The 25749-nt window shown below is 43.5% G+C and overlaps 1 protein-coding gene across 1 annotated transcript in view; it reads left to right on the top strand.

Moving 5' to 3' along the window:
• The first annotated feature begins 16029 nt into the window (after positions 1-16029).
• Positions 16030-25749, top strand: part of sxph (saxiphilin) — an 82419-nt gene continuing 72699 nt past the window's right edge. Inside the window, exon 1 of the mRNA XM_080208774.1 lies at positions 16030-16142. Coding sequence (XP_080064900.1) covers positions 16097-16142 — 46 coding nt within the window. The 5' untranslated portion in view covers positions 16030-16096. The remainder of the gene's footprint in view (positions 16143-25749) is intronic.

Genomic DNA, 25749 nt, shown 5'->3' with positions numbered 1-25749 from the left:
CCGGAATCCGGAGAACAAATGAAAAATGTCAGTTTCCTCCTGATCATGCTTTCTGCATGTATTTGAACAGCCTGCCCATTACCGCGCACAATAAACATTTCACTGGCATTTTCCTGGAACTGCTACCCTTTGTTTTGAAAAGAAGCCATAGTTTGGTTTCTGATATTCATTTTTAAATTTAAATTTTTCCTCTGGGAGGAAATATCTGCAGAATCCATCAAGCGTTTTGCAAGATCCCTTCCTCCCTGATGCTTTAATAATACATACAAGAGGCCAAAACAAGTCTGTTAGAATTAAAAGAATAATTGTCCATTTGCACAAGGCAGCTGGTGAGTAAGTGAAGCAAAGACACAGAAGTATCTGGCCTCTTCTGCAGCCTGACAGAGTGTGTCATGGCTCCAATACATTTCTGCACCACTGCCAATGACAGCTCCAAACTGCTTGGAATATGGCAAGTGACAAACACCTGTTTCACACTGCATGTCTTTTTCGATGCCTATGCTAATATGGTGACAGCACATTTCCCACTCAGCAGGCTGGGCTCAGAGATGGGGAAGAGCTAAAGGTAGCCCCACCAGGCGGATGCCAGTTCCTCTGCTCCATCCTGTGGTCTGGGGGGCCAGTGCTCCGGGCAGACCTGTGGACTGCTAAACCTTGCTAGGCTGTCACCTGGTTTGGAAAACTGCACCAAATGGCAAACATCCAATGTGATTTTCCCCCGGGATGGCTGACTAGTGACTAGAGAGAGGACTCGACATCCAAGTAACTCTGGTGGGCAAGATCTCAAAGCTGGAGGCTCATCCAGATGCCTTCCGGCTGGAAAGGAGTTTTTTTTAATCAGTGTCATGAGAAAACACTGCAATGAAGTAACTGTGAAAATCCCCTAGTCGCCACACTCTGGGGCCTGTTCTGGTACACTGAGGGAGAACTTAGCACGGCCAATGCATCTAACCAAGACGCCTTTCGGACTGTGGGAGAAAACCAGAGCACCTGGAGGAAACCCACGCAGACACAGGAAGAATGTGCAAACTCTGAACGAACGGTGACCCAAACCAGGAATCGAAATCAGGTCCCTGGCGCTGTGAGGCAACAGCGCTAACCACCATGCCACCCATTGTGCCACCATGCTGCAGGTAATTCAGAGAGACTGTGCCCCAAAAAGGGAGATGCCCTTTAAAAATTTGATCCAGAAATGAGGCCATCGTTGTGTGGGTGGAGAGTGGGATCCTCTCTGTAAGGCAGCCTGTGATTGCTGTTCCCGTGCATCTGGTCCTCTTGTCCTTTGTGGTGGTAGAGGTTGCGGGTTTGGAAGGTGCTATTGAAGAACCTCTCAATCCCTGACTGTTAATCCATTGACAGGGAGGGTCTGCCACCATCCATCCTCCTGGCTCTGTTCCCAGAAGACCATCTCCAGGCATCTAAACTAGCACCCCCTGACTGTGGAAGCCTGCAGGCTTTCTGGAAAAGCTGAGTGGCAGGTGGGCAGGTAGTCCTGCCGAACCCCTCCATCCTTCAGGATGAAATCATAGAACCAGCATGTGTCAGTGCAGCTGCTTTCAGCTCCTGGTCACCTCCGATCCTAGCCCCGGTGAGGCCCAGGATGTGTGCACACTCAGCCCACCATACTGAATGTTTTTGTGTCTGTTTTATACCTGTTAAACAAGCACAGTATCATTGAATTTCCGCCTCACAACTTTTAAAGTCTTATGTAATAACTAATTGCAACGGGCCAACCTTGGCATGCACTCATCGAGCACTTCCCAAAGTCACACACTCCCAGTCTCAGTTGTACAGCATTTGGCCGAGAGTGAGCAATTTTGCAATATTTTCTTCCAAAGTGTGCCAAGAGCGACAGATGGGAAGTTTTACTCCATAACTTCCTAGTAGTCCATGTAAATTTTCACTATTCCCTTTTTGCAGTTTCTCTCCTCTAAGTGGGAGCAGCAGTGCCACTGATACTATCAACTGTGCCCCAAACCCAACACCAAAACCTTACTATAATACTCAATTCCCACTGCAATAAAGCCCACAATCATCTTTGTCTACCTACAAATGACCTTTTCTATCCAGCTTCGAAAGGTCATGGTTTAGCATCTCCTTTGATGTTCCCATTTGCTCAGTTCACCTTTTTCCCTGAAGGCTCTGACTCTTAGGTACAGCTTTATCAGGTCCTGTAGCTCTTATTCATTGAAGTCAATGTGATAATTTATTTTGGTGAGTATTTTTATTAGGAGGAATGTGAGTGTTGCATTTTTATTGCCCATCTCTAATTGTCTTTGAGAAGATGTTGATGAGCCACCTTCTTGAAGCACTGGAGTCCATTTGATGTAGGTACATCCACAGTGCTGTTTAGGAGGGATCCCAAGATTTTGACCCTGCAACAGTGAAGGAACAACGATATAGTTCCAACTCAGGATGGTGTGTGGCTTATCAGGGAATTTGCAGGTGGTGTTCCCGTGCATCTGGTCCCCTTTGTCCTTCGTGGTGGTAGAGGTTGTGGGTTTGGAAGGTGCTATTGAAGAACCTCTCAATCCCTGACTGTTAATCCAGTGTCACAACTCTTCAACACTTTGTATATGCCTCAGGTTGTCAGTATAAATATATGTAGAATTTCATAGAATCATACAGCATAGAAAGGGGCATGTGGCATATTGTATCTGTTCTTTGGAAGAGTTATCCAATTAGTCCCAGTCCAATCTGCATGTACACATATTCTAGCACATGCTTTCAAAAGGATACCACATAGTTGATGAACAAGATAGAGGAGATAGTTTTCGACTTCAGGAAGTATAGTGGAGGACATGCCCCTGTCTACATCAATGGGGGCGAAGTAGATAGGATTGAGAGCTTCAAGTTTCTAGGTGTCCAGATCATCAACAACCTGTCCTGTCCCTCCTTGCCCATGCTAAGGTTAAGAAAGCCCACCAAAGCCTCTACTTTCTCAGGAGGCTAAGGAAGTTTGGCAAATCAGCTATGATTCTCACCAACTTTTACAGATGCACCATAGAAAGCATTAATTCTAGTTATATCACAGCTTGGCACAGCTCCCCTTCTGTCCAAGACAGTAATAAACCAGAAAGGGTTGTGAACAAAGCCCACTCCATCACACAAACCAGCCCCCCATCCATTAACTCTTCTATACGTCCTGCTGCTTTGGGACCCTATACAACACGGACATACTCTTCTACATTTGTCCGTTGGGAAAAAGATACAAAAGTCTGAGGTCACGTACCAACCGACTCAAGAACAGCTTCTTCCCTGTTGCATCAGACTTTTGAATGGACCTACCTCACATTAAGTTGATCTTTCTCTACAGCCTAGCTATGACTGTGACACTACATTCTGCACTCTCGCCTTTCCTTCTCTATGTACAGTATGCTTTGTATAGCATGCAAGAAACAATACTTTGCACTGTAGCCCAATACATCTGACAATAATAAATCAAATCATGAAGTAGAAAGGGTCATGAGCCACAAATTTTTAGGTGTCCAGATCACCAACAACCTGTCCTAGTCTCCCCATGCTGACATTATAGTTAAGAAAGCCCACCAATGCCTCTACTTTCTCAGAAGACTAAGGAAATTTGGCATGTCAGCTACAGCTCTCACCAACTTTTACAGATGCACCATAGAAAGCATTCTTTTTGGTTGTATCACAGCTTGGTCTGGCTCCTGCTCTGCCCAAGACTGGAAGGAGTTATAAAAGGTCGTGAGTGTAGCCCAATCCATCATGCAAACCAGCCTCCCATCGATTAAGTCTGTCTACACGTCCCACTGCCTCAGCAAAGCAGCCAACATAATTAAGGACCCCATGCACCCCAGACATTCTCTGTTCCGCCTTCTTCCTTCGGGAAAAAGATACAAAGATCTGAGGCCTTGTATCAACCGACTCAAGAACAGCTTCTTCCCTGCTACTGTCAGACTTTTGAATAGACTTACCTTGCATTAAGTTGATCTTTTTCTACACCCAAGCTATGACTGTGACACCACATTCTGCACACACTCATTTCCTTCTCTATGAACAGTATGTTTTGTCTGAATAGCACACAAGAAACAACAATTTTCACAGTATGTTAATAAATGTGACAAAAATAAATCAAACCTAATCATGAAAAATATGAGAGCTTGTGCAGCGAGGACGCAAATAGCTGAATGGATAGGAAATTAATTATAAAATCAAAGCTGAGAATGGGGAAAGCATACTTACTCTGATTGGAGGAAGATACGGAGCAGCATAAGGATCAGAACTGGGATCATTGTTAGTCATCATTTACATGATTGATTTGGACTTAAGGAGATGATTTTGGTAGGAAAAATGGAATAATCACACAGCTCAGAAACTGAAAAACTCAATGGCTCCTTAAACCTCAGCCTCCTCTCTTTCCCCATACCCACTCCCTATGCCCCTCAGGTCCCAATGCCATGAATACCCCACAGATCCCCTATGACATCTCCATGTCACTTCAGATATCTCATGCCCTCAAAGTCCCCTCATATTTTCTCCATGCCCCCTCAGACCCCAAATGCCACTCTATGCCCCCCTGTATCCTCCCTTGTTAATGGGAACTATTTTGCATGCAGCTGTAAAGAAACTAAACCCAGGGCACTGTAATCAAACTTTCATTCAAAGATCTGTTATTGATACTACGAATGGATTTCTCCATTTAAAAAAAATGCTTTAAGTGACCTTTAAGTTGTATAGACAGATAACCATGTACTCTGAAAGCATATCAAATGCTGACTGCTATAGCAAGCTGGTACAATGTTCTGTCCATCCCCCTGAACTGCAGTGTCAACCAGCTGGAAGCATTTGAGACTCAGTCAAACATTCATAATGGACACGGCTATCACAATATTATTACAACTCCCAGAGCCTGAAATTGAAAGAACAAATGGTGTCTTCTCCGTTTCAAAACGGATTGCATGTGAATCAATGAAAGAGTACAACTATTCAAATTTCTTATTCCTTTCAAACACAAGGGGATTTTTTCTGACAGTCAAAGCTGTATACGTATTTAAATTTCTGTGACAAGCATGACACAGAGTTTATTGACACATATTTCTACATTTTTGAATGCATTCTGACACTTTATCCATTGGTAAAGGTACTCTAATGCACGTCAACACTTACACAATAATATGTGTAGTGGTTAACTTACCTTTGCAGAACAGAGCCTTACACTGCATCATTGCTTTAAAACATGTCTAGATTTCAATGCAGCATTGAATTGTGTTGTTTGATGGTTTGGAAACATTTTACACATAGTTTTCAGAATTTCCCCGATTCCTTGACAGGTTTTCCCCAGTGATCACAAACTCTCAAAGTAAGTGAGATTTTCTAAGGCTTTCAAAACCTGCACCAGCACTGGAAAATAGTGCAAATTACTCATCCTCTCAAACTAAAAGTTTATTGGCACCTCACCAATGTGAAATCTGGTTGTGCCACAGTGGTAATACGCTGGGGCAGCATTGATGAGTGCAGAATGGCACCTCCACCTCAAGCTCTAGTATCCCAGAACTAATGACCACTGCTGGAGCTAGAGACAGTCTCCACCAAGAAGTGAAAACATTTTGTGGACTTCAAGCAAGCTGTAGGGTTCAGGGTGAGGGGGAGGGAAGAGGGGCATGACTGGGAGACTCTGCAAAGGACACTGCAAAGCAGTGGGGAGGGGATGTACAAAGAGGGGTACCATCTCAGGGGATGCCCTCAATGAGCAAGGGAGGCAACCCCCACTTTCTTGTCTGGTAACTGTCCGCAGTAAGAAAGCTGCCGGGCTTCTTGCTTTGCTTTCACCTTCCCCTGATGACAAAGGAATTGCGGCAGATATGGAATAAGGGCCTTCCATGATGGTTAGTTATCTACTTAAGGGCCTCAATAGGTATGAGAGCAGTGTTGGGTGGGGGAAGCGGTGATGGCTGATGCCTTACCTGCCTTGGTAATATGTGGGAGAGGACGGAGGGTAGCAGGCTGGCCATGAGCTTTATTTTACATGCCCCCACTATGTCTTCAAATAAACCAGCAAGGTTGCTGTAAAATTCACCCCAAGATAATTAGTAATAAATTCATTTGAGAAATTAGGAGAAGTTTTACTCAAAGAACAGTTAGAATGTGGAACTCATTACCATAATGGCAAATGATTAAGATGCTTTCAAAATGGAAATGGGTGAGTAAATGAGAGAAAAGAAAGTAAATACGCTGAAATGCTGAGATAGATTGATAGAAATTTATGTGAATTGTAAAGAGAAGCACAAACTGGTTGGGCCAAATGGCCTGTTTCTGTTCAGTATGTTCCACGTAATTCCAGTCTTGGATAGCCATAAGGAGTGGGAATAGTTGGCTTTCCCTTCTTTAGTGCAGTGACTCTTAGACAATGATTCCAACAAAGCTTGGCTGAGATCTATTAATCATGAGACTTTGTGCTTTGTCTGACTCTGTCCTACTCAATCCAGAGAGGTCTTGTGACACTGTGGATGTTGTCCCTGCCTCTGGGTTACAAACTCTGCGTTCGAGTCCCACTGGCCATGGAAGTTGTTTGTAACCCGGTTATCAACCTGTAAATCCTACCAATGTGACCATGGCAGGAGTGAGAACAGGAGAGTCTCCTTTCCAGCCATGTCTGATGTGGAGCCCCTCAAGCTACAGTGGCTGACAGCTTGTTCCAGGAAAAATTATCTAAAGATATAGATTTACACATTCTTGGTAAGCTTCATTGCAATTGGTGTGGGAAGAAAGAATTAAAAGACTCAATCCAGCATAGTTACCTAATAAGATGTTAATTTTAATTAAGCTGCTATAACAATTCCCTTTATTGCTTTGAAGCATTGCTAAAATTCTATTATTTTCACTCACAATCTACTATTTGGCAATTGCACACAATAATTCGGGCAAATATTTATTAGTCCTGGATGAACATGAAATATTTCTTCACTCATCAGTTCTGTACTATGGGAAGTGATCTGGTACATTGGAATCCCCTGTTTGGAATAGAAACTTGTCTATCTGGGTCAAATGAATTGCGACATCTGTAACCAGATGTTTCATCCTATTAGTTTGGATAACAATAAGGACCTTCACAAAACAAATGTCTCCAGTTCCAAGTAGGGCTGCAAATCCAAACATGTTATAGGAGGTTACATCAGATAACTTCCTACAACCAGTCTCTTCGATTAGACACTTGCTGGCACTTGCTAACTCCCAGCATGTTATAAAGGTTCAGTGGATGGCACCCATGCCTCTGAGAGGCTGTGTGTTGTTGCTTTTCCCTACCCTAGAGATATAAGCACGAAATCTAGTCTCACACTCCAGGAAAAGGAGTAGGCCATTCAGCCCATCGAGTCTGCTCCACCATTCAATAAGATCATGGCTGATCATCTACTTCAATGTCCTTATCCCACACTCTCCTCATATCTCGTTATATTTAGAAGTCTGTAAATCTCTACTTTAAACAGAACTTCCATAGCACCTGGGGTAGAGAATTCCAAAAATTCACGCCTCTCTGAGTAAAATCATTTCTTCTCATCTTGGTATTAAGTGGCTTTCTTCCTATTTTGAAATTACATCCCCTGGTTCTAGACTCCCCAACCAGGGGGAACCTCTTACCAGCGTGTCTCCCTTTTGTTAGGGTGCTGGACCAGAACTCCAAGTTATCTGATGACACCAGACTAGACCCCAACAATTTTGCTATTTTGACATAAATGTGAGGGTAGGATGATTCGCTCCAGAGTAATTCCACTGACAAATTAGCAATCTTTTATTGTAAAATAAACTTTATTCAATAACACAATTTAAATATAACAAATAAAGCAGCTTAACTATAAACAGTTGAACAAAATGTGAAAATGAAAAGGCAGCAATTTTAATTTCTAATTTATTGCTTTTCAGTTCCAAATAAGCAACATTCCACTTACAGAGTTAAATGTCATTGGGCGACTGCATTGGGCAATGTATTGTTTCCTTTTAAAAATGATTCACTTTTTCTTTTTCTGATCTTTCACCTTCAGGCATGAACCTCGCTGGGATGGGTAGATATGACCTGGATGTTGGTGAGGACCCTAGCCTGAGCCTATGGTGATTCCTCCAGCAGCCAGTTGAGCTCCTTGTCATTGCTGATGCGTGAGCTGCAGGTTGTGGAGAATGACATGAATCATCTTGTGGTTCCGGGGCCACATTGCCCATCCAGCTCCTGGGTCTCAGAGATCAGGTATTCAAGACCAGTGGTCAATTAGATGGGGCATTCAGGAGAGCAATTTTGACTCAGTGAAGGACTGGTGAGTTAGGGTGATGTGTGGCTTGCAAAAGAATTAGTAGGTGGTGATGTCTCCATGCGTCTCCTCTCCTTCCAGGTGATAGAGGTCATGGGTATGGAAGGTGCTGTCACACAGCCTTGAAGAGTAGTTAGCTTTCTTAATCTCTGATATACTTTTAAATTTACTTCTCAGTTGTGCTACATTTAGTTTGTTAATTACATCGTTGACTATTTCTTTACTGTACCACTTCCCCTACCCTTGGCACAGTGTCCTTTTCCCCAGAGTTGGCAAAGACATTATTCCCTTGAATTCCCAAGTGCTTCTGATTACTAATGACTGCTTCCAAATGAAGAAGACAGCTTCCATGACCTTGACAAGCAGTTACGCCTTTCGAGTAGTTTTGAGAGTTTTTAATAATGCTCATTAAAGGGATTCTTTTCATTATAAAGGAACATCAATTTTGAGGATGAATACTCATCCCAAATTGCACCATTTGAAGTTAGATAAGCATTGAATGCTTATGAACTTTTATTTTTATTCAATTATGGGATATGGATGTCACTGGCCGGCCAGCAGTTATTGCCCATCTGTGGTTGTCCTTGAGAAGGTGGTGGTGAGCTGCCTTCTTGAATTGCTGCAGTCCATGTTCTGTGGGTTGACCCACAATGCTGATAGGGAGGAATTCCAGGATTTTGACCCAGTGACTGCGAAGGAATGGTGATATATTTCCAAGTGAGGATGGTGAGTGGCTTGGAGGGGAACTTTATCTGCTGCCCTTATTCTTCTAGATGAAATTGGTTGTGGATTTGGAAGGTGCTGTCTAAGGATCTTTGGTGAATTGCTGCAGTGCATCTTGTAGATAGTACAGACTGCTGCTGCTGAGCATCGGTGGTGGAAGGATTGAATGTTTGTAGATGTTGTATCAATCAAGTGGGATGCTTTGTCCTGGATGGTGTCAAGCTTCTTGAGTGTTGTTGGAGCCGCACCCATCCAGACAAGTGGGGAGTATTCCATCACACTCCTGATTTGTGCTTCAGGGAGTCAGGAGATGAGTTGCTTTCTGCATTCTTCAGCCTAAAATTGCTCACAGGAAAGAATGCACATTGAAATAATCTTTATTGCTTAAATTTTATTACACAGCTGGAGATCATTCAGCCCATTGTGACAGTGCTGGCTCTTTGAAAATGTCATCAAATAGAGCCATTCTTCTGCGCTCTCCCCAATGCCCTATAAAACTTTTCCATTCAAGTACTTTTCAGAATTCCTTTTCAAAAGTTACTTTTGAGTATGTCCTCACCATCCAACATCAAAGAAACTCCTAATTCTCCCCTCTGCTTCTTTTGCACTTTTAATCGCCTTCCACTGAGTTAAAATTTCTCAGTTTGGACGAAATGGGAAAAGAGAGACTTTGGGTGGGAGGGATCACTACAAGAGTAAGCAGGATTTGTTCATGTGAATTTAATAATTTCTCCTCTGTCTCCCCTCACCTCATTAGGGTGCCACACAACTCACGTTAAAACGCCGCTTCCAGAGTATTGACCAAATCAATTTTGACCATTCTTCATATGGTGGAGAATGTCATGGCCAGTTCCCATCATGTCCTGATGCAAGGGTTGCACACTAATACCAAAATTCCATTCCAGCCATGGAGCATATGGCATACTGAAAGAAACAGGCATTGTGACAAATTTCTAACACGGTGTACGTCACAACTGCTGAAATGTAAACTGTCCACTGACTAACTGGTAGAGCTCTGAGAATGGGAAGACTCCCCAGTATAGAGAAAATTTAGAGGGAGCGTGCAGTAGACAAATACCATTGAATAGCCTCTCTCCACAGATGTTGCCAGACTTATTCAATATTTCCAGCACATTCTATTTTTATTTCTGATTTCCAGCATCTGCAGTATTTTATTTTCCCGTTGGATCATTTTCTTTAATTCGTTCAAGAGATATGGTCTTCGCTGGTTAGGCCGACATTTGTTGTCCACCCCTGGAGAAGTTGGTGAAGAGCTGCTTCTGAACTGCTACAGCCCATGTGTTGTAGGTACACCCACAGTGCTGTTAGGGCGGGAGGTCCAGGATCTTGAGCCAGTGGCTGTGAAGGAACAGCGATATATTTTCAAGTCAGGGTAATCAGTATCTTGGAGGGAAACTTCCTGGTGGCAATGTTCTCATGTGTCTGCTGCTCTTGTTTTTCTCGATGTTATGGTCATGTGTTTGTAAGGTGCTGTCTGGAAAGTCTAGGCGAGTTCCTACAATGCACCTTGTAAATGGTACAGACTGCCGCTACCGTGCATCGCTGGTGGAGGGAGTGAACGTTTGTAGATGGGGTGCTAACCAGGCTGCTTTGTCCTGGATGATATCAAGCTTCTTGATTGTTGTTTGAGCTCATCCAGCCAGCTAAACAGTATTCATCACACACCTGACTTGTGGCTTGTAGATTTTGGACAGATTTTGGGGAGTCTGGAGGTGAGTTAATATGACTTGCTGTAGAAGCAGTATCTTTATGGCTGGTCCTGTTAAGTTTCTGGCAATGCCATTGAATGTCAATGGGGTGATAGTTAGATCCTCTCTTGTTGGATTTAGTCATGCACTGTTTCAGTATCTGAGAAGTCACAAATGATGCTGAACATTATGCAGTCAACAGCAAACACTCCCACGTCTGGCTTATCATGAAGGAAAATCATTGATGAAGTAATTGAAGACGGTTGAGCCTAGGATACTATCCCGATGAACTCCAAGTAATGTCCTGGAACTGAAATGACTGACTTCCAACACCCACAACCGTCTTCCTATGCGCCAGGTATGACTCTAACCAGTGGAGAGTTTTCCCTGTGATTCCCATTGACTCCAGTTATGCTAGGGCTCCTTGATGGAAAATGCAGTCAAATGTGACCTTGATGTGAAGGGCAGTCACTCTTACCTCACCTCTGCCATTTAGCTCTTTTATCCATGTTTGAACCCAGGCTGTAATGACACCAGGAGCTGAGTGATCCTGGCGGAACCCTAACTGGGCATCTGTGAGCAGGTTATTGCTGAGTAAGTGCTGTTTGATAGTGCTGTTGATGACCCATTCCATCACTTTATTGATGATCAAGAGTATACTGATTGGGCAGTAGTCGACTAGGTTGCATTTGTCCTGCTTTTTATGTATAGGACATACTTGCTCAATTTTCCACAATGCCGGGTAGATGCCATTGTTGTAGCTGTACTGGAACGTGGGAAGTCCTGGAGCACAAGTCTTAAGTAATATTATTTAAATATTCTCAGGACCCATTGCTTTTGCTGTATCCAAGACTGTTATAGATTTAAAAAGGGTGCAGTTGCTTTAAGAGCTGATCACATGACTGATGGCGATGTCATGAGGGTTTGTGCTCAGGCTGCTAGTTTAATTTCAGTTTTGTACTTGATGTGGTACAGTGAGCAGCTCCTCATTAAAACCTGTTGTGTGCTTGTTTGAATCTACATATGCAAACCAAGTCTTTTATTTTTCTGTTAACCTACAAACCGTAACATAGGACATTACAAGTGCCTTTGGCCACTTTTTGATATTACCATGGGCCTTTTTTAATAGAATCCCATCTTACAAAAAATAATTGGCTTGGCTGCTTTTATGGTATAAGAGCTGATTCCCTGATCTTGCCAACTGGTGTTTATGCTCTACACAAATCTCTTCCCACCACATTTTATTTATCCTTCTGTCCCTTTCTTTCAAGTATCTGGCTTTCCCTTAAAGGCATCTGTGCAATTTGCCACCGGTTCTCAATATTTTGATCATTCCCCTGGGGAAAGAAGTGTCTCATGAACTCTTTCTTGGATTTATTAGTTATTATCTTATTTTTAATGCCTCTATTTTTAGTCTCTTCCATAAGTGGAAACATCTTCTCTGCATGAATTGAGGAATTAAAAGAGTGAATGGATTGTTCATAATTATATTTTAGACTGCTAGGCAGAGTTAGGAGATGATTTGATGACTGATGAATAAAGCTAATCATGACTGATTTGCATTGATAATCCAATCTCCTGCAGCAAGAATTACAAGCTGATCCTCTCATTAGTGTTCTTCCATTGCAATCAAGTTGCTGCAATCTGATTGGTTTTGCTAACCTGGTCTTGGGCTTTCCATTCCAATTCTCTTCCTGTACCTCGTGGTATGAGGCGGACTTTGTCTGTCTGTTTTGTAGAGCTGAGGGTGCCCATATCCATGCCAACATGAAGATTGCCAATGCCCATCTCCATAATGCTTTACCCAGCTTTGCCCTTGCCCCAACTCTCATCCCTGCCTTTGTTGCCTCATAACTTGTCAATGGCAACTTCCAACATGCCATCCAAAAACCTGTTGCTAATGGTCTAACCCTCACCCCATGCTCTCTGACCTACATTTCCTTCCAGTTAAGTAACCTCTTGACTGTGGTGCTAAAGACTTGTGTCCCTCACCAATTTGTTCCAGTATTGTAGCATTTACCTGACAAAGTGAAAAATTGCTCAGGCATGTCCCTCCCCTCAAAAAGTACTTAGTCACCAGTACCCTCACCATTGCTCAGTTTGGGTTCTGCCAGTACAGCACAGCTCCAATTACGGCTTTGGTCCAAACACAAAAAGAAGAGTTGAGGGTGAGAGGAGAGTTGATTGCCTTTGGCATCAAGGCAGTGTTTGCCCAAAGATCAGCTTAGTTAAATTGAAATTAATGGGTATGAGGGAAATCTCTGCACTGGCTGGTATCAAAGCTCACACAAAGGAAAATGCTTGTGGTTTTTGAAGGCCAGTTATCCTAGCCCCAGGACATCACCACACAACAGTGCCCTCAGCCCAATCATCTTCAGCTAGTACATTAATAACCTTTCCTCTCTCATGAGGTCAGACGTGGGGATGTTCATCAATGATTGAGGAATATTCAGTTCCATTTGTAACTAATCAGATAATGAAATAGTTTGTGCCGCATGCAAAAGACTGGGTGGAGATCTTACTGGCTCATCACACCGGTCAATTGGTGTGGTGAGCTGAAAAACTGGCTCATGCCTGGTTTCTCACCTCGTGTGATATTATCGGCTTTGTTTGGCCGGGAACGGCACAGGACTGATTTTAATATTATTTATAATTTAACATTATTATTGGTCCTGGGATGCAGTTGCCTAGGCTCACTTATCTTAACAACTTTGCTGGTGGAGTTCCTCACCAGTGAGGATCACGTATGGTCCCCACGAAAAGGGACCAGATGTGATGGTATCACTGGTGGGGCCAGAAGCCATTGAAACTCCCTGGCTGGTCGGGGGAAAAAGCAAGGGCAGACAGTGCCCCTTCAGCGCTGCCATCTTGGCACTGCCAGCCCGAGACCCTGGCACTGCCATCCTGGAAACCTGGCACCGCCCACCGGGCACTGGGATCCTTTTTAGATTTATCTTGTTGTGATCAACAGAGGGGTTGAATGAAGAAAGGGTTCCTCACCAGGGCATAACCATTTGGATGTATCTCAAATGGACATTAACAGATTTGAGCGCTCGTCCGGGACTTAAACAAATTGTGGGCTTGTGCTGAGATAATTCCTGAGATAGGGGATGGAGGGTCCCAAATTGAGGAATCTCATCTGGTTTAACAAATTTGGGAAACCTCACATTGAGGACTGGTCATAATCCTCTTCAATCGTCTCTACAGCATCCCAGTCACAATGACACTCTACAAGAGCTGAGATCTGTCAACCAATCCTCAGTGGTCTCATAGCTGTATGCCTTCAATACCACAAAGCATATCCATCAAACCCACTTCTCTAGAAATACATCTAATTATCTCAGAATCACAAGTTTGAGGGTTCAGGTCCATCTCCAGAGAATTAAGTACGAAATGCAGGCTAACATCTGTATGCAGTATGTGAGGCGGCATGGTGGTGGGGATGGCATGGTGGCACCATGGTTAGCACTGTTGCCTCATAGCTGTATGGAATGGTTAGAAAAACTCATACTGCCTTCAGAGGAGGCACCTGAGAAAGGTGTGTAAAATATAGTGAAAACCTGATCTTAATGCCTCTGATTTAGCGCGAATTTGGATATAATGCGATGAATCATTGAACCCTTTTTTTTTGCTCTTTCCGGGGAACTGAGAAGGGACCTGGGTTCGATTCCCTGCTTGGCTGACCGTGTGGCATTTGCACATTCTCCCCATGTCTGCATGGGTTTCCTCCGGGTGTTCCGATTTCCTCCCACAGTCCGAAGATGTGCAAATTAGGTGAATTGGCCATGTTAAATTCTCCCTGTGTACCTGAACAGGCACTGCAATGTGGTGATAAGGGGAGTTTCACAGTGCAGTGTTAGTGTCAGCTTACTTATGACTAATAAATAAATAAACTTAAATAAACTATTACACTGTAGGATTCTATGATTCTACGATACTGAGAGTGTGCTGTATTGTCAGGCATGCCTTCTTTCAAATGAGATGCCAAACCAAGGATATTGTTTGCTTTCTCTGATGGATGCAAAAGAGTCCGTTACAGTGATACAAATGACAGCAGGGAGTATGATTTATCCTTCAATCAACACCACAAAATATTGCACATTTGGCCACTATCATATTGCTGTTTGTGGGATCTTGCTGTGTGTAAATCAGCTGCCTCATTTCCTACATTTCAACAATGACTATGTGATAATGGCATTTAATCAGCTGTAACAGGCTTTGGGACATTCTGAGGTTGTAAGAACTGTGATATACATGCAAGTCTTTCTTCTTGACAGTATTCACTTCTGGTCATCGGAACGCAGGGATTCATCTGAGCCTTGGGTGGGTGAAGTGTGAGAGGAACGAACTGTATGGAATGGTTAGAAAAACTCATACTGCCTTCAGAGGAGGCACCTGGAAAGATGCACAAAATATAGTGAAACCCCGATTTTACACATTTAGCGCGAATTCGGATATAATTCGATGAATCATTGAACCTTCTTTTTGCTCTTTCAGGGGAAACCGAAAAGTTTTTGGTGAGTTAATTTCGTGTTTTGTTTTGTTTATTAAAAAGCTTTACTAAAAATTAATTCGTGTTTGAATTTCTACTGTAACAACAATGATTTATTCGTGAAATTCTTTAATTAAAAGGTAATTTACTTGCCAGATGGTAAACGTACAAAAAAACGGGTCAGATAGGGGATAATAGGGGTGTTTTAGGATGTTAAGTCAACATTGGGTCAGTTTGAACGCTAATTTTCTTGAACCCCGATTTAGCGTGACCCCGCTTTTCTTGCGATAACATTTTATGGATCCCAACCATCACGTTATAACAGGGCCGTACCAAGCAAAATAACAAATTCATTTTTCCTTGAAACCAGAGGCTTTTGAAAGTTGAACCTTCCAACTGTTTGACTTCAAGTCTCGTTATACCCTCTTTGGAAGGGGTTGGCAGAGCTTTGAACTTTCTTCAGCAGGTTTTTTTTTAATCCACCAAATTTCTGTAATTGGAACCATCATCCTGAAACAGTTAAAATGCTGCAAAGCAGACCCGTGCTGAGATTTTGACAAGTGCATGCAGTATTGCTAGTTTCCATCCCTTTCAACCCCTGACCACAGTCTGGTTGTAATAAAGAAAAAGAGATAATTATTTCCATATGGAAGATTTGTGATTTCAAATCCCGTTCCCAGCAGCTTCCGAATGTCATTTGTCAGTGAAGAATAGGGCATTTCTTCCCATCCCTAAACTTGCTTTGGACTCAGTTATTGCCAGGTACAGTCTGGAGTGCTCATTGTGTCCTAATAGGAATGTGTGCAGCTCTCTGAGTCAAACCTCACACCGCACACTGCATTTGCTACAATCTGTCACAGGAGCGTGAAGATTGATTGTGAGTAGTGAAGAGAAACATTGGCGATTTCAGCATGAAGGGAGCAATTGTTTTAATCTCATTTATCACTCTTGCTTTTGGTAAGTTTTCTCTCTTGAACTTGTACATCTCGAACACGCGAGCCAGTCCTGGTAATGCATTTCACTGCATAATATATTGCTAGTACACTTCTCTGTGTAATATGTTGGTAATGTATCACACGGTGCAATTTACTAGCCATTATCTTCAGTTCCCTAGCCACCAACTCCATCCCTTGCCCTGGCAACTGTCTGAGCTGAACCACACTATTTGCAACCCAGTGCCACATTTGAATCCTGAGGTGAGTTTCCAGCCACATATTTCCACCTCACCCTGTCTCTGCTGCTGCAGCCCTCACCCCACCATTGTTACCCTTGGATTTGACTATTCCAGCTCACTCCAGGCTGTTATCCCACACTCCATTTTCCATAAACCCAACATCATCCAAAGCTCTATTGTCCATGTCCTAACTCCCACTATGTCCTACTCGCCTATCCATCCCTATGTTATAGAATCTCTACAGTGCAAAAGGAGTTTGTACCGACTGTACAACAGGACATCTTACCTAGAGCCCCCCCCCCCTCCTCTATCCCCGTAATCCTAAGTATTTACCCCACTAATCCTCTTAACTTACATATCTCGGGACACTAAGTAGCAATTTAGAATAGCCAATCCACCTAAACCTGCACGTTTTTGGAGTGTAGGAGGAAACCGGAGCACCTGGAGGAAACCCACGCAGCCATGGGGTAATGTACAAACCCCGCACAGGCAGTCACCCAAGCTGGGAATTGAACTCGGATCCCCGGCACCATGAGACAGTAGTGCTAACCACTGTGCCACCATGCTGCCCCTGAATTCTTTGGCTTCTGGTTAGACAACACTTGGTTTTAAAAATTCTTGCCCTTGTATTCCCCTTTTCACCTCACAACCCTCCAGAGACCTCTGTGCCCCTCTAATCCTGGTATCTTGAACACCCCCAATTTTCCCTTGGCATCCATGCTTTCATCTGCCTAAACTCAAGAATTGCACCCCTCAACCTCAGTGTCCCTTTATTTCTCTTTCCTCATTTAGGAGACTCCTTAAAATCTCTTTGACCAAGCTTTTATCTGGTACTTTTTCATATGGCTTGGCATCAAGTTTTGCTTTATTTTCCTCTTGTGAAACAATTGGAGCGTTTTATCATGTCAGAGGCGTTATAAAAGTGGAAGTTCAGTTGTAATGTGTAATGTACTCTGACAATGTAATTTACAACAGTGACTACACTTCAAAGAGTTGAACTGGCTGAAAAGGGTTTTTGTCTGTTCTGAGACTGTGAAAGGTGGGGTATGAATATAAATCCTTTTTGTTGGAATGCTGCAGTGAAATTGAGGTTTAACATACTGGGTTCTGCAGGAATAGACCGAGGTTCAAGCCCCATCTTGGGCCGAATCTGGCCTGACATTTCCTTAGGCAGTGCTTTGGTGTTAACATAGAATCTTACAGCACAGGAGACCACTCAACCCATTGGACAAATTTTACCGGCACGTTCGCCCGAGAACAACAGAAAATGCTGTTCTCCGAGCCTTGCCCGCCCTTGGAATTGGAGCAGGCATGTCTGTAAATTCCGGCCATTGTGCCTGTTCTGGTTCTTTGGTAGAGCAGTACCATTTTCTGCTTCTCTTTTCCCTTTGCCTTGTAATTTTTTCCTTTCCAAGGTGGAATTCTCCTGGTCTAAAAACCGGAAATTCCTGCCCGACTGTCAATGGGCCTTCACATTGTCCATAACCTGCCCACTACAATTACAGTGGTGGGCCGGGTGGGCAAATTCTGGCCAAGCGTATGTTCAGTTCTCTTTGGAAAATTACTATTTCAGGTAGTACATTCCAGATCATAGCAACTCGCTGGGGGGACTTTTCCCATCCCAGCCACCATAAGAATCATAACAGGGGGGTGTGGGGAGGGGGAGGTCGTTGGGCGCCGACCATGCAAAGATCTGTTGGTCTCAAGGGGGATTTTCCAGTTTTGAGCCGAGGCAGCTGGAAAATCCCACCTACTGTGTCAAAAACATTCTCAACTCCCTCTCTGAATGTTATTGGGTTAAATCCGAGTCCTCTTGTCACTGACCCTATGACTGGAATTTTTGGGCCGTTCACACCAGTAGAATTCTCTGATCCCACTGCAGTGAATGGGGATCTGGCTGAGTGCCAAATTCTCTGTCCTCACTTGCAACAGCAGCAGGGCATGAGTGGCTGGAAAATTCCGGCCTACAGATTTCCTCATCTATTCTCTCAAAACCCCTCATAATTCAGAATGTCTATGAGTGGGGCAGCACAGTAGCAGGGACAGGTAGAGGTCAGAGAGCCCCAGTCAGATCCGACCCTTGCATGAGCCTTGGGAATTAGACATGGAGAAAAACTCAACAAGGGAGAGTCACTCCTGGGCAGCAGACATCATCATTTACTGGGTGGCTCTGGAGGAAACTCTTGGCTGGTTCTTCTAGATTGGTGGCACAGTGGCATACTGGTTAGCACTGTTGCCTCACAGTGCCATGGACCTGGTTTCAATTCCGGCCTTGGATCACTGTCTGTAGAATCTGCACGTGCTCCTGTGTCTGTGTGGGTTTCCACTGGTTTCCTCCCACAGTCCAAAAGACGTGCTGGTTAGATGCATTGGCCATGCTAAATTCTCCCTCAGTGTACCCGAACAGGTACCCGACTAGGGGATTTTCACAGTAACCTAATTGCAACATTAATGTAAGCCTACTTGTGACACTAATAACTAAAGTTTAAGTTTTTATAGTTTATTTACGCTAACAGTTAGAAAAGGGGAGGATAAAAGTGAGAAAAAATACAAGGCAAAGATGGAGGGAATCAAAAGGAGATCACCCAAAAAAAGGACTATGTCCAGTGTATTAAAGTATCAGCAGCATTCTGTGTGTTGTGGACATTTTAAATTGTTCTCAGCCACCACAAGCGAATGAAGGAAGTCTAAATTCCAATGAATGGAGCATTATTCCAGCAGCACAACGGAGTGATCATTTCCTTGTTAGTAAATATAATGCTGGCTGCTTCATTCTAGAGTTTACCTGTTAAATATGTTATTTCTTTTAAATTCAAATGCCCTTCCATTCATTTCTCCAGTGCTTTAAATTAATTTGATTTGGTTTGATTTATTATTGTCGCATGTATTATCATACAGTGCAAAGTATTGTTTCTTGCACGCTATACAGACAAAACATACCGTTCATAAAGAAGGAGAGGAGAGATTGCAGAATGTAGTGTTACAGTCATAGCTAGGGTGTAGAGAAAGATCAACTTAATGCAAGGTAGGTCCATTCAAAAGTCTGATGTAGCAGGGGAGAAGCTGTTCTTGAGTCGGTTGGTACGTGACCTCAGACTTTTGTATCTTTTTCCTGAAGAAAGAAGGTGGAAGAGAGAATGTCCGGGGTGCATGGGGTCCTTAATTATGCTGGCTGCTTTGCTGAGGCAGTGGGAAGTATAGACAGAGTCAATGGATGGGAGGCTGGTTTGTGTGATGGATTGGGGCTACATTTACAACCTTTTATATCTCCTTGCGGTCTTGGGCAGAGCAGGAGCCATACCAAGCTGTGATACAACCAGAAAGAATGTTTTCTATGGTGCATCTGTAAAAGTTGGTGAGAGTCGTAGCTGACATGCCAAATTTCCTTAGTCTTCTGAGAAAGTAGAGGCATTGGTGGGCTTTCTTAACTAGAGTGTCAGCATGGGGGGGGGAACCCAGACAGGTTGTTGGTGATCTGGACATCTAAAAACTTGAAGCTCTCAACCTTTTCTACTTCGTCCCCATTAATGTAGACGGGGGCATGTTCTCCTTTAAGCTTCCTGAAGTTGATGAAATCTCCTTCGTTTTATTGACATTGAGGGAGAGATTATTGTTGCCGCACCAGTTCACCAGACCCTCTCTCTCATTCCTGTATTCTGTCTCGTCATTGTTTGAGATCTCGTGCTATTTAGTTGCATGATAATAATGTTTACCTGCCCATTCCCCAACAATAAGAACAGCTCTGATAATTTTTCATCTATCTTCCTGTGTTAGCCTTGGTAAGAAATGTAGATTATTTGTCCTGGAAACAATTATCCTGCTGTAATCAACAGAAAACAGAACTGGTCTAAAATGGAGGAAGTCAAAAGGGGATCACTCTAAAAAAAAGACTATGTCCAGAGCATTGAAGTATCAGTAGCATTCTGTGTGTTGTGGACATTTTAACTTGTTCTCAGCCACCATAGGTGAATGAAGGAAGTCTAAATTCCAATGCTTTATCTGTCTTTTCTTGAATATAGATGAATTAATGACTTTTACTCCACTCTGAAGTTTTCCTCTATACTCCGAAGAAGGACTCAGGGGAAAGGGGTCTTGGGACACTTTGGAGGCAAATGTTTCACAATAACACAATGAATGGAATCAGGAGTGGATGATATGGCCTATTGAACCTGCCTCACCGTTCCGTGGCCGATCTTGGGCTTCAACTCCACGTTCTCATCCATTCCCTTTATCCCTTATTTCCCCGAGAGACCAAAAATATGTCCATCTCAGATTTAAATATATTCAACGAGGGGGCATCCAAACCCTCTGGATTAGAGAATTCCAAAGATTCACAACCCTCTGAATGAAGCCATTTCCCCTCACCTCAGTGCTAAATAATTGGTCCTCTATCCTGAGACTGAGCTCTCGTGCTTTAGATTTCCCGACCAGTGGAAACAGTGTCTCAATGTCTAGCCTATCAAACCCCTTCAGAATCCTGTATATTCCAATGAGATTGACTCTCATTCTTCTAAAATCATGGAGAATAAGGAGAAAGGTAATAAAGTCTGAAAGCATTGGGGTGGGTTGTGCATTTGTTCATAATGTGAGAGACTGGAACCAGAGCCAGGCATGTTAGTGTAAATAGAACATAGAACATTACAGCGCAGCACAGGCTCTTCGGCCCTCGATGTTGCACTGACCAGTGGAACAAATCTAATGACCCTCTAAACTATTCCAATGTTATCCATATGCCTATCCACTGACCATTTGAATGCCCTTAAAGTTGGTGAGTCCACAACTGCTGCAGGCAGGGCATTCCACACCCTTACTACCCTCTGAGTAAAGAACCTACCTCTGACATCCGTCCTATAATTACCACCCCTTAGTTTAAAGCTATGTCCCCTCGTGTTAGCAGTCACCATCCGAGGAAAAAGGTTCTCACTGTCCACCCTATCTAATCCTCTGATCACCTTGTATGCCTCAATTAGGTCGCCCCTTAACCTTCTTCTCTCTAACGAAAACAACCTCAAGTCCCTCGGCCTTTCCTCATAAGACCTTCCCACCAAAATGAGGCTGAAAAGCAATTTGGGCTGAGGTTGGAGCAGGATGATGGTAAAAGTGTTGCTGAAAGCAACCAGAAGTGGAAATGGGTCAGTGGCGGGAGTGGGACAAGGGCTGAACTTCGGATTTAAAGTGTGGATGGGCATTACAGAACATAAATATAATCAGAGCAGAATCACAGGCAGACTGGGAGTTGAACAGTGGGAAGGGGAATAAAGCTGGTGTTGTAAGCAGAAACTGAAACAGGACCAGAAAGTATATTCTAAATCTGTATTCTTTCAAACATTAGCTTCTTTACACTCTTTGATGATATTGTAACTTCTTACCATGAGTTTTACTGTAAGTGGAGGATATGGGAGATACGAGGCAGATACAACAGTCCCACCTTTAATCTGGAGGCTGAGGCACTTTACCAAGAGACATGGCAACCAGATGTGGCCGTACACATAACATTGAGAATGTTGGCACAAACATTGACATTATGTCAACATACAAAGTGTGACTCATTATCATGACTCATAAAATTACATGAGAGTGCACGGGAAGGGTGTGCCATTTACAAGGCTTTTTATATCAATTTCCCTGGTCTAAAGGGAATGAGGAGTTCCCACTACTCAATCCTTCCCTTCCAATCTTTCAATGAGTGGGCTTATTGCTGCTGCCTGGGACGTGCTACCACTCTTCTCCTGACAGTTTCTGAGGTTGGCAGGGAACCAGCCAGGTCAAGTGTGACAGTGTGACATATTTATAAAGGCAGTTTTCATTACCATAAGGGAGGTGGGTGGTCTGAGTGATTAGATAGAAGACTGACACTAGTTTTCTCACAACTCTGGCTTGTCCCAAAGCACCTTACAGCCAACGAAGCACTTTTGGAGTGTAGCATCTATTAGGAAACACATCAGGCAATTGGTACACTGCAAAGCCCAAATGTATAGTGGTCAGATAATCTGTGGGTTGGGTGATATAGATTGGGTAGGACACTAGCGGGGTTGGGGAGAGAACTTCCCCACTCCCTATTTTCCCTATGTCTATGTGGGTTTCCTCCGGGTGCTCCAGTTTCTTCCCACAGTCCAAAGATGTGCGGTTAGCTGGATTGGCTATGCAAAATTGCCCCTTAAAGACCAAAGATGTATAGATTAGGTGGATTAACTATAGTAAAATGCACAAAGTTACAGAGTAGGGTGAGCCTGGTAAGATGCTCTTTCAGAGAGTTGGTGCAGGCTCGATGAGCTTGATGGGCTGAATGGCCTCCTTTTGCACTGTAGGGATTCTGTGGTTCCATGGTTCTCTATTGGGATCTTTTACATAGGAGCAAGAGTAGGTTATTCAACTACATCATAGCTGATTCTCTACCTCAGCACCATTTTTCTGTACTATCCTCATATCCCATAGTATCTTTAATGTCTCGAAATCTATCGATTTCTGTTTTGAACAATCTCAATGACTGAGCCCCCACAGCACTCTGGGGTAGAAAATTCCAACAAATCACCACCTCTGAGTGAATAAACTCCCCCTCATCTCAGCTCTAAATGGCCTCTCTTATTCCGATTCCCTGGTTTTAGAAATACCAGTCAGGAAAATACCCTTCCTGTATCTACTCTGTTGAGCCCTGTGAGAATTTTGTATGTTTCAGTGAGAACACCCCTCATTCTTCTAAACTCTAGAGGATATAGGCCCGGTCTCCTGAATCTTTTCTCATAGAACAACCCTGTATCCCAGGGATCAGTCTGATGAACCTTTGTTACAATTCTTCTATAGCTAGTATATCCTTGGATAAAGAGACCAAAACTGCATATGACACTCCAGGTGTGGCCTGTTACTTGATCACTTAAACCCAAGGGCAGTACTGATGATTCACCCCACTCAGTTCCAGCCAACCCTGCAACGTAAAAAAAACTGTAACAATAGCCCTGTTAAGTAGGAGTTCAATACAATTGCTCCATACAATTGCAGCAAGATATACACTGATGAGGACAGGAAGGGCCTTAGCTGAACACCTCATCTGGCAGTGCCACACTTCCTTATCACTGCCAAAAGTGTCAGCTTAGATTTTATGTTCGACTTTGGAATGAGACTTGAAAACACGACCTTCTGACTGAGAGATGACTTTGCTACGATTGAGCTGGAACTGACCCATGTCAAAATGGTAATACTGAATGGTAAAATGGTAATAAACAACTTGAACTTTTATTTTTAACAAGGTCACTGTCCATTGCTGCCAATGATGTCTTGAGGACAGCCATTGATCATGGACTAGGCCAAACTCTCCACTCTTGCCCGCAGCTGGGATTCTCTGGTCCTGCTGTAGCGAATGGGGATTTGGCTGAGTGCTAAATTCTCCATTCCCCCCGGCAGCAGTGGTGGGTATGAACAATTGGAGAATTCCGGCCATTATCAAAGCATTTCATTTCAGAGTGTAACTTCACCCCTTGTAGCCTTACAACAGTGAGCTAATATTCACTACCAAAAACTAACAAGTCTCTAGCGCACAAAATCTACCTGCTCGCACAGCACGGTACATCTTACAGATTGACGCTGGTTCCAAGGTGTTTGGACCCACCAGGATTTTCCGTTCAGGGTCCTCCACACCAGTTCCCAGAGACAGCTCCAGGCTAACAGCACCAATTATTGAGATTGTTCCTGATGGACAATGCAACTGCAGTGTGTTTCAAGAAGGCAACTAAGGTGAATTAAACAAATCAGATGTGATGACCACAGGAACTTATGGTCAGAGGGTATAACAGTCTATCCAGGTTAACCAGCGTCAATCTGTTAGATGTACTATGCTGTGCGAACAGGTAGATTTTGTGCACCAGAGGCTTGTTGGTTTTTGGTTGTGAACATCAGCTCACTGCTGTAAGGGACTTTCCAGTCACGTTCGTCTCAAGGTCAGAAAATCCCACCTGAGATCAGTGGACTTTTGCACGGTCCTCCCCATCTGCTACAATTCCCATGGCCGGAGGGATGGGAAAATTCCGCCCAATGCATGACTCAAAAACTAGTTTAAGATTACTTACTAGCATGTGTTGGCCACCAATCCAGTTTAGGCAGATTTCCTCCCCTCCCACCAAAAGTTCATTCAAACATGACATCACCCCCAACTTACCTGGTTCTCAAGAACACACTATTCCCAGTTCATGGAAAGCAGCAACTTCTGTATCCAATCCACAGTGCATTTACCTGTGAATAACATGTGAGTCAGACACTGATCTGACAATCAGTATTTGCAAAAATCTCCTGAAGACTGGGCACAAATATATTTTCTCACTCTCACAGATGACAGGGCCTCTGAAACACACTCCCAACAAGTGATTCTGTTCCTTGAGGGGAGAGGAGTGGGTATTTTTTGGGATTGAGGTAGCTCCAAGATGACATGCCTGGTGGTGGAAGTTCAGAACCAATTCAGACTTGCCTGGTACTTGAACACCTAAACCTGAGGCAGGCAGGTGAATCTGCACTGCCCAAGGGCAGTATTGATGATTCATCCCACTCAGTTCCAGCTAACCCTGTAATGCAAAACTGTAACAGTAGCCCTGTTAAGTAAGAGTTCAAGAATTGGTTTCCTCCAGCAGTCCTGTAGGTTAGGGTTGATTGGCCATACTAAATTGCCCCTTAGTGTCCATAGATGCATAGGTTAAGGAGATTAGCGGGGTGTATGCATTGAGTGTGCCATGTTAGGATACTCTGTCAGACAGTCGATGCAAACTCAATGGGCCGAATGGCCTCCTTCTGACTGTAGGGATACTATGATTCTATGAATTTTCCACATTCTACATTCCTAGGCTGAGGTGCTTAAATCCTGCAGTGTCCTTGCAAATATTTGGGCATTGCTTTAATGCTTTAAACAGCACCAGACTCCCCTGGAGTTAGTGAAGCATTCCCGTGGGAAAGGCTGTGTCTCTACACTGACTTGTGCTGTATATGTGTAGTTTGCTCAGTAGTTTCAGTCAGTGCTTTTTCTGATTGGCCGTCAGTGACCAGTGGGGTACGGCAGGGATCTGTGCTAGGAACCCAACTGTTCACATTATATATAAATGATTTGGAAGAGGGAACTGAATGTATTATCTCCAAATTTGCAGATGATACAAAGTTGGGTGCGAGGGTGAGCTGTGAGGAGGATGCAAAGATGCTTCAACATGATTTGGATAGGCTGAGTGCGTGGGCATCTGCATGGCAGATATAGTATAATCTGGATAAATGTGAGGTTATCCACTTTGGTAGCAATAATAGGAAGACAGATTATTACTTGAATGGATGCAAGTTGAGAGAGATGGATACTCAACGATACCTTGGAGTCCTTGTGCATCAGTTGCTGAAAGTAAGCGTGCAAGTACAGCAGGTAGTAAA

Source organism: Carcharhinus amblyrhynchos, chromosome 20 (genome assembly GCF_965287045.1).
Source record: "Carcharhinus amblyrhynchos chromosome 20, sCarAmb.v2.hapA, whole genome shotgun sequence".
Lineage (NCBI taxonomy): Eukaryota > Metazoa > Chordata > Chondrichthyes > Carcharhiniformes > Carcharhinidae > Carcharhinus > Carcharhinus amblyrhynchos.
The sequence above is the reverse complement of the archived record's forward strand: the minus strand, read 5'-3'. Positions and strand labels throughout refer to the sequence as shown.